The sequence below is a fragment of the Lupinus angustifolius genome, chromosome LG01 (genome assembly GCF_001865875.1).
Source record: "Lupinus angustifolius cultivar Tanjil chromosome LG01, LupAngTanjil_v1.0, whole genome shotgun sequence".
NCBI lineage: Eukaryota > Viridiplantae > Streptophyta > Magnoliopsida > Fabales > Fabaceae > Lupinus > Lupinus angustifolius.
The window spans coordinates 12600467-12610072 of NC_032009.1; the positions used below are offsets into that span (position 1 = coordinate 12600467).

The 9606-nt window shown below is 29.0% G+C and overlaps 1 protein-coding gene across 1 annotated transcript; it reads right to left on the reverse strand.

Moving 5' to 3' along the window:
• On the reverse strand, positions 265-1221 carry LOC109351314 (pentatricopeptide repeat-containing protein At4g21065-like). The gene has a single exon (XM_019592805.1). It carries the CDS (start codon positions 1219-1221, stop codon positions 265-267), a length of 957 nt encoding a protein of 318 aa, XP_019448350.1.

Here is a 9606-nt window from a genome sequence, read left to right on the forward strand (position 1 = left end):
GGTTTGTGGATTAAATGTGAACAAGAATTACTTGGAAGATCAAGCACAACCCTTGACAGAAAAGAATCGAAACTTGAGTGAACTTCATCTATATTTACAGTTTCTGGTCAGTCCAAATTCCGAACAGCTATAAGTCTATAACACTCAGTGGTTGAGTGTGCATCTAATTGCAATCAATAATTCAATTAATATAGGAAGAACATAAAAAGATGGGTCCTAAGCTGCTATTCTGATCCAAAACAAAGGGTGATGCTTCTTCGAAAATTAATTTTGCACCTCAACCCAACTGCATCCAGGAACTTTCTTCAACCCTTTGTGTTTCATGGCCAATCTCAAATCATTGGCATCCTTCCAGGATGCACGGGCAGAAAAAATATTAGCAGCAAGTACATAATTTGCCCCCAATTCAGACTCCAGCTTTGACAGAAGCTTATCGTCCAAACTCGGAACCCACCCATGATTTCTGCAAGCACCCAGAAAACTCCGTAGTATGACAGAATTGGGCTCCGTTGGCATGTTCTTGATGACATCATAAGCTTCTTCAATCAACCCAGCTCTTCCTAGCAAATCAACCATGCATCCATAATGCTCAACAGTTGGCTTTATGCCATACAACCTTACCATCCTATCGAAATAATTTCTGCCCTCATACACAAGTCCCATGTGGCTGCATGCTGAGAGAATTGCAGAAAATGATAGACTATCCGGACGCAACCCTATATCTTCCATCTGGTTGAATAGAGAAATAACATCCTCTCGACACCCATTATTCGCAAGAGCAGAGATCATGATGGTGTATGACTGTAAGTTCTTTCTAGGCATTGAATTAAAAATCCTCAGAGCTTTATCAATTTTCCCGCATTTCGAATACATCTCAAACAAAGCTGTACCCAAACCAACATCCATTTCTATACAATTCATCACAATGTAAGAATGAACAGACTCACCAGCGCTGATATTAACCATTTTGGTGCAAGCAGAAAGCAGGCTCACCAAAGTAACCGAATTTGGCTTCTCATTCAGCAGCCTCATCTCACAGAACACATTCAAAGCACCCACAGGCAAGTCACAGGCGACATACCCCGCAATCAACGAGCTCCATGACACAACATCTCTCACAGGAATTTCATCAAACATGTTCCTCGCAAACCTTACAAACCCGCAATCAGCATACATCTTCAAAAGGGTATTACCAACATACCGATCAGACCCAAAACTCATCTTCAAAACCAAGGAATGGAGCACCCCACCAACCCCAACGAAGGAACAGAGGCCACATGCTCTGAGAACAAAAGGGAAAGTGTAGTGGTCAGGATAAAGGTTGGAACTTTGAAGCTTCTTAAAGAGTATGAGGGATTCTTGTGGGGATGGGGTGTTGGAGAAGGCTCTGATGAGGGTGTTGAAGGCGAAGAGGGGTGGTGGTGGGATGGTGGGGAGGGAATGGAAGAAGGAGGTGGAGAAAGGGAGAGAGATGGAGGTGGCTGAGATGAGGAGGTGGTTGATGAGGGAAGGGTGGTGGTAGAGGGAGGATTTGAGGAGGAGGGAGTGGAGTTGGAGGAGGTGGGAGAGGGTTGTGGAACGGTGGATGAGGGTCTCTATTGAAATTGGCGGGATACCATGATAGAACATACCTGTGAATCAATGAGCGGTATGGTTGATAAGAGATGTAGGAATAGCATGTTTAACAGTTGTATGTGTGATTGTCCCGCTTAATGCACAAGGATCAAGTGTCCTCGGTTCTTTCTTATTATTTGTTACAATTTTATCATATTTTGCCATATTAATAAAAGAAAAATTTTAAAATAAAAAAATAACAAAATTTTATTGTCTCACACTTGCGTGGGATCTTCTGTCTTATGATCTATGTCCCATTTTCTATCTAGTAAAAAATGATATAATAATTTTATTGTTTAGTATAATTGAAAATGAAAGAAATTTGAGAGGAAAAAATATAATTTTAAACATAATATATTTAAAATGATATAAGTATCCTTGTTATATAACTGAATTATATAATTAAATAATTATTTAAAATGACAATACACTATATAATGTCTAATTTTTAAATACTATATTTTAATGTTACAAATTACATAAGTAAATAATTTATTTTTAATAATATTGATTAATATTTTTAAGTAACATATAAATTAAGTTTAATATGACAATTTTTGTGTATAAAATTCAATAAAAATCATTAACATCTTATATTTTCTTCTCACTAATGTATCTAAATAAAGTATAATTCATCTTTGACAATCACTTTTATATTTTTAATAATCTCAACTCTACATATTTGTGTTTTTTTGTCTAATTTATTTATTATTTATCACTTTGATGGTAATTTTAAGTAATCATTTTTATTTTATATTTTCACTCTACTCTTATTGACAATATGTAATTACTATTTATTTGTGAGTTTAGAAGCAACGAAAATAGAATTATGTTAACTAATTTCACATAAAAATTAATATAAACAAAAAATTTCACTACATTGTGTATATTTTTGCTTAGATTACGTACCAAAAGAAGGTCATGTTTTTTTTAAATTCATTTATAGTGGAAGGGCAAATTTGAAATTTTTTATGGTTTTCTCTCCTCTCTTCTTTTTCTTCCCAAACTAGGGAGGAAAAGTTTTTGTGTGAGACTCATGCATATTTTTCCTTCCTTCCTTTTTAGCGATGAAGCAAATGGTGAAAAGTGATATTTTTCATCACTTTTCTTTCGCCTCTTTTCTTTCCTCTCATTTTCCATGGAACCAAACATAGCGTTAGGCATTAAAAAAATTGTTAACTGTAACTATTGACAATCAGAGCTACCTTATTCCTACTCATGTAATGTTTGTCTAAATTAGGTCAGACATAGGTATGCCCAATTTTAAATAGACATGAGATATGATGTGCGTGCTTGTGCACAACTTTAAATAAAATTAAATAATATATATACAAATATATAATTATATATACACTAGTCATATAAAATAAAAATACATAATTTGTTTACAAATATATAAATTTATTTATTATAATAAACATTATACAAGTTGAATAATACATACAAAATACAAATGCATATATATATAATACAAAATATACATAGTACATAATTTGTATACAAAATATAAAAGGAATAATACATATAGATATAGATAATATACAAAACACAAATGTATATTATATCATTAATTCAATTCAAGTGACAATTTTCTTTTCACACACAAATTATGTCCTCTATCTCTCAAGAAACATAAATAATTAAGGAAGGAATATTTATATGACCATTAAAACATTTTATGAAACACATGGAAAACAAATAAAACTAGATAATTTCATCAAAATGATGATTTTAAATAAGAGAATGGTACATGGTTCGAGAAAAAGGAATGGTAACACAAAGGACAAATTTAGGGGGAGGAATGCAAGTGGTTGAAGACAATGGATGAAGCAGAAGAAGCACACAATCTTCCTTCCTTTGTTGTTTCTATTCCTTGAGAGGTAGATAGAGGGACCAGTAAGTGAAAAAATTGATCACATGTCTTAAATTAAAAAATAAATCTGAACCATTGGATTTTCATAAAACAAATGACTAAAATATGGAGTAAATTTTTTAACTTAATGCTAGAGTAAATGGATCACTTCCCTTTTTTAAAAAATGAATTTTTTTAATATTCTAATTCGCAATGATATTGATATCATGGTATTTCTTTTATTTTCTCAAACTCTAACCACAAAAATAAAATACATACATATTAACCGGAGTTAGCCCATTAAGTATTTTACACAATATTTTCTCAATTTTGATATCCAAAAATATCATAAAAGTTAGTCATCTCAACTCCAAAATACTTGTCATGCCATGTTCAATGGAGGAGCTCAAGATGCTAACTTCTCACTCCAATGACAATAGACAAAGCTCCAAATCTCAGTACACTTTTCAAGTGTGTGAATAGCCATATATTCTTAAACAACTCCACCTTCCATGCTTAATCACAAAAGGAACTTCACGACATCTATCTTTTATTAACATAGTCTATTTGAACATTTTATCTTCATTAACACACAAACCCAAAAAACATATTTTCTTCTTTTCTCAAAATAATAACTCTCATTTCATGTACTAATAACTAATTTTCCTAATCATACAAATTAATTGATTTTTATTCTCACATTTATTATTTATTTTTAATCTCCATATAAAGTTTCTCATACTCCGCATAACTAACTTATGATTTTCTAAAGTCCACTCAAACTTCAATTTCAAATCTATATATTTTTCATACCAATACAATAATAAACAAAATAATGTTTGCAATTGGAATATTTCTAAATTACAATCTTGCCATAAACTATACAAAATATGTAATAACAACAAGCTCTAAAAATTAAGTGACGATAGTGGAAGCTAGCGACGACACACGTAATTGTTCAAAAGTTTAAAATGATGAGATAAAACGACTAAGGTGAGGGGAAATACTAATGTGGTGCTAGAGTATTTCATTGAAATACTCTAATGCCCTCTAAAATTAGATAGTCTTCTAGTTTATGGAGTTCCCATGGAAAATTATTTTCAATGTAAGAGTACTTAATCATTTTTGTGATGTTGTATAAAGTCTAAAATGCTTTTATTTGTTGGAAATATGTGTTTATGAATTTGCTTGATTTTCTAATAATATGAGGTACTCGCTTATGATATTACATCGTCATAAAATGTTGTTGAATAATTATATTTATATACACATGAGTATTTGTTATAAATTGATAATTGTTTTATATGTCTAATTAATTTAAAAAGACACAAACACTTTAAGACTTAGCTCACACATAAAATATACATATTAGAATGTTACACCTTTATAAAAAGCCAATGTTGTCTATAAAAGATATTTTAAACTTCCAAAATTGTAAAAAAGTAACTACCCATTTCAATTTCTCATGTTTTTTTTACCTTACCAACTTAGTCCCTAATAATTTTAAATTATCATTTTAGTCTCTAATACTTTTAACGTAGAACCATGTTAGTCCTTCCATTCATTCCCATCTGTTAACATTAATAGACTTACTTATGTATGTCGTTTAATGGAGACATGGCCACACATAGTGATTCCATACTAGTAAGTTTTGCCAACTAAGTGAAAAAACGTCGTTTTGATTTTTTTTAAATAAGAAAGAAAATGAAGAACAAATCCAGAAGTAATACTACCAAGAGTCAGCCTCAACATACTGAATCCAATGGAGACAACTAATAGAGTTGAACAAACCTTAAAAAAACCATCTCAAACATCCCAAAGGCTACTACAACATTAATATATCATTGCAGATGGATAATATCCTTCCAGAATTGAACAAACCCTAAAAACCAAAGAAGATTAAGTAGTCTATAAGCCAGAGACATAAAGCACAAAAATTCGTGGGAGGAGGCATCTTCTCTAGTTTCATGTGAACAAAATTGATTTTTAGATGAAGATCTAAGGTGAAGAAATCTTGTTTAGGGTTCAAAATTTTGTGTTTACCATTAAGGACTAATATGTCATACTGCATACAGAAATTTAAAGAGATTAAAATGAATGTTTTTTCTTGGAGCTGGTGAAGAAGATGACACGAAAGACGATGTTTTATGTCTTATTTTTTTTAAGTTAAAACGATATTATTTCAATAAGTTGACAAAACTTGCTAGCATGAAACCACCATATGTGGCCTTGTCACCACTTATCAACACAAGTAGGCAAGTTTTGTAACATTAACGGACAGGATAGGACGGGGACTAATATGGTTCCACGTTGAAAACATTGAGGACTAAAATGGTAATTTAAAACTATTAGGGTCTAAATTGCTAAAATCCAAAAAACATAAGGGACTAAAATGAATGGTTACTCATTATTAAAAGATGAACCAAAATAAATGTAAGAATAACTAAAAATAGTTTTATAGATTGCAATATAATAAATAATTAAGTTAATGAAAAGAAATATAAACTACAATTCCATATTCATTCAAAATGTCATCTATTAACTATATAACAAAAAAAGGTCATTTTCATGTCATCGTCTCCTAACTTTTCTCCCTCCAAAACAACCACACATTCTTACAGTCAACTCTCACACACGATATTCCTCTTCTACTCTTATTTTATCAAATTAATCTTGCATTTCTCTATTCTTATTTCATTTCAATTTACTTCTTAATCATCTCTTCTTTTTAAACTCACAAACTACTTCTCCTACATATTATTTCATTTTTATTAAACAAATATATTATTTTCCATCGTCAAACGAAGTATGATTTTGTACTCATTTCATTTTTCATTATTCAGTTTAGTTTTCATAGACGACATCATTCATGAATCGATCCAAAGAGATCCTCACTAGTATATATAATTTTTTTTTCATTTTTATTAAACAAATCCATTTTCTTCCATCGTCAAACGAGATATAATTTTATACTCATTTCATTTTTTATTATTCATTTTTTGTAGACTTCATCATTCATGAAATGATCCAACGACATCTTCACTGGTAGATATAATTTTATTTCATTTTTCACCAAGCAAAGTGATAAAAGCCTTAAAAGAAAAAAACTTACATAATTTGGAACATATTTGGATTCTTACAACTATCATCAGGGTTTCTTTTTGGGTGTTAAGGAATTTCTCCAAATTAGAATCTTTTGCTCCAATGCATCATTGACTTGCTGATTTTGGTTCTCAATTTGCTCTTTTTTATTAAACTTAATTTGTTTTTACTTTAACATTATGTTTCAAAATTTTATGAAATACATTTAAATATATATTCAAACATTCTCAATTAATATCATCTAATCATTTTTAAATTTTAAAACACTAAATACAATAGTGTTAATTATACATTTAAATAGTAGATCTTAAAATATTCTCAATCAATATCATTTAATCATTTTTTAAAACTTAAATAGTAGGAATCTATTGTTATTATTAATAAAATGAACTATGATATTATAATTAATAAGGAAATCTGTTGATATTCTACATTGCTTAAAAATGATAGACAATGAATTTATTTCAAAATAATCATTTTTAATACTAATGATTTAAATATATCTTAAAACGTTCTCAATTAAAATTATTTAATTACTTTTAAAACATAAATAATAAGAATCCAATCTTATTAAAACATTCTCAATTAATATCATCTAATCATTTTTTAATTTCTAAATGCTAAATAAAATATATAATAATTATGCATTTAAATAGTAGATATTAAAACGTTCTCAATTAATATCATTTAATCATTTTTTAAAACTTAAATAATAAGAATCCATTTTTATTAGTAATAGAATAAGCTATGATATTTTAATGATAACGAAATCAGTTGATAGTCTATCTCGCTTAAAAAGTGATAATCAATTAATTTATTTCAAAATAATCATTTTTAATACTAATTATTTAAATAGATCTTAAAACATTATCAATGAATATTATGTAATTATTTTTAAACTTAAATAGTAGGAATTGAATCCTATTATTAATAAAATGAACTATGATGTTACAATTAATAAGGAAATCTATTAACATTCTGTGTGATATAAAAGTAAGATTACTGACTAAAGCTAAAGATAATAATATTATATCAATTAGATGATAATTTACTATTATTATTATTGCAACTATGCATATTAATGTTTGTTAATTTTTTTTATTTACGAATCTGTTCAAATCACAAAAAAAGAGGGAGTTGTCTAAATGAGTAACATCTTTGTGAATTGATTTTATTGTGATAAATGAGTTGCATCTGTATAAAAGAATAAAATTAGCAGCTCTTCCCTACTAATGTGATAATGAATCAATTTGTTTTATATTTAATGATTTCTTTATGATTGCTTAATTTCAAGCAATGTTCATTATGAATATGAATTTGAGATAGAGCTCATCATAGATATATTTGTGATAATGGATTGTGTTAAATTTAATTCAAAACAACATATTGAAAAAGTTCACCAAAATATAATTATTGTTTCTTTCTAAATATAATTACTATTTCTTTCAAATAGACAAATACTTTTAATTGGCAAGAAACCATAACCTACTGTGCAACTCCTATAAACATATACATGTAATAGATAAAAATAAATTATAGCTATGACTATTGATAAAATTTTCAAGGGTAATAATATTCATATTTTTATTTTTTTAATAAATGCTCCATGAAAATCATTTAACATTTACTTTCACATGACTTTCTACTTTCATAGACAAAATGAATCCACAATAATAAAGTTTTATTTTTTGTATGATAAAGAAACAACAATGCATGCGACAACATTAAATAGAATAATTATTATGGATATATTTGGCCAATAAACATTATTATGGATATAAATTTGGAGCAATGCTCATTATGGTTTTATTTTGTGATAATGAATTGTGTTAAATTTCATTCAAAACAATATATCGAAAATATTCACTCAAATACACATTAAATAGGCTGAGTTAGTTTTGAAACAATGAAATCCATAACATGTGATTTATTGAGCATAATACCGACTACATTAGAGCATGCACAATGGTGAAACCCACTTTTCGTTCTTAAATGAGTCTCACTGAATATTTTATATTTGTTTTACACATTCCAACAACTTAAGCAACTCAAGTCAAAATCACCACCAATGGTACAACTCTATTTCCATTCTTAAATGGACCCCACAAACCTACCTCACATTTATATTTCACATTAAAATATATCAAATACATAATTAAATTAAAAATTAATAAACATAATTAAATAACACAAAATTGATTAAAAATAACACAAAATACATTACAAAACAATAAAATTTTAAACGATAAATTACGAAAATACATAAATATAAATTATAACAATATATAATTAAATCATTGTTCATAGTTGGTCAGCCTCGCGGCTAATACATTTAATTAAAAAATACAAATCAAAATCAAAGTCCATATTATGTTTTGATTATGTTGCACAACATTTCATGCGCTCGTTTTTAAAACTCTCTAATCCCGGATGTATCTTGAGTGAGCATTTGTAAGTCAGTGACCTTTAATCTTTCTGCGTCCACCTCAAACATTTTCGTCTCTATCTCAACCTTTTCTCTCTCTACTTGGAGTTTTCCTTCTTCAACACATACATATTGACGTGTACATTCTGACATGTAGTCAAGTTTTGCATAAGCTATTTCTTTTATTTTTTCAAAACTTGCGGTGGCAAAAGAAGATGAGGCATCCTTTTTCTCTTTCCCTTTCCTTTTGACCAATTGGATGTTCCATAATAGGCAAAGTTGGGTTGCAATCTCCACTAGTAGGAGTTTCCGGGTTGACGATGATGTGTATGCCCCAGACTCAGAATTCTAAGTTCTCTTTTACAAAACCTTGAGTTGCACCACCTAGCCATTTCACATGATCTTTCATCATAAACCATGCATGGTCCAACGTGAAATTCTCTTTGTTATCTTGACGATAAATTTCCTTTGCTTTTTCCATGCTGTTAGACTCGAAGCTTCCGCTTGTCTTGTTTTTTGTAGCTTGCTTGTAGCATTTTCTAAATGCTAAATAAAATATATAATAATTATGCATTTAAATAGTAGATATTAAAACGTTCTCAATTAATATCAT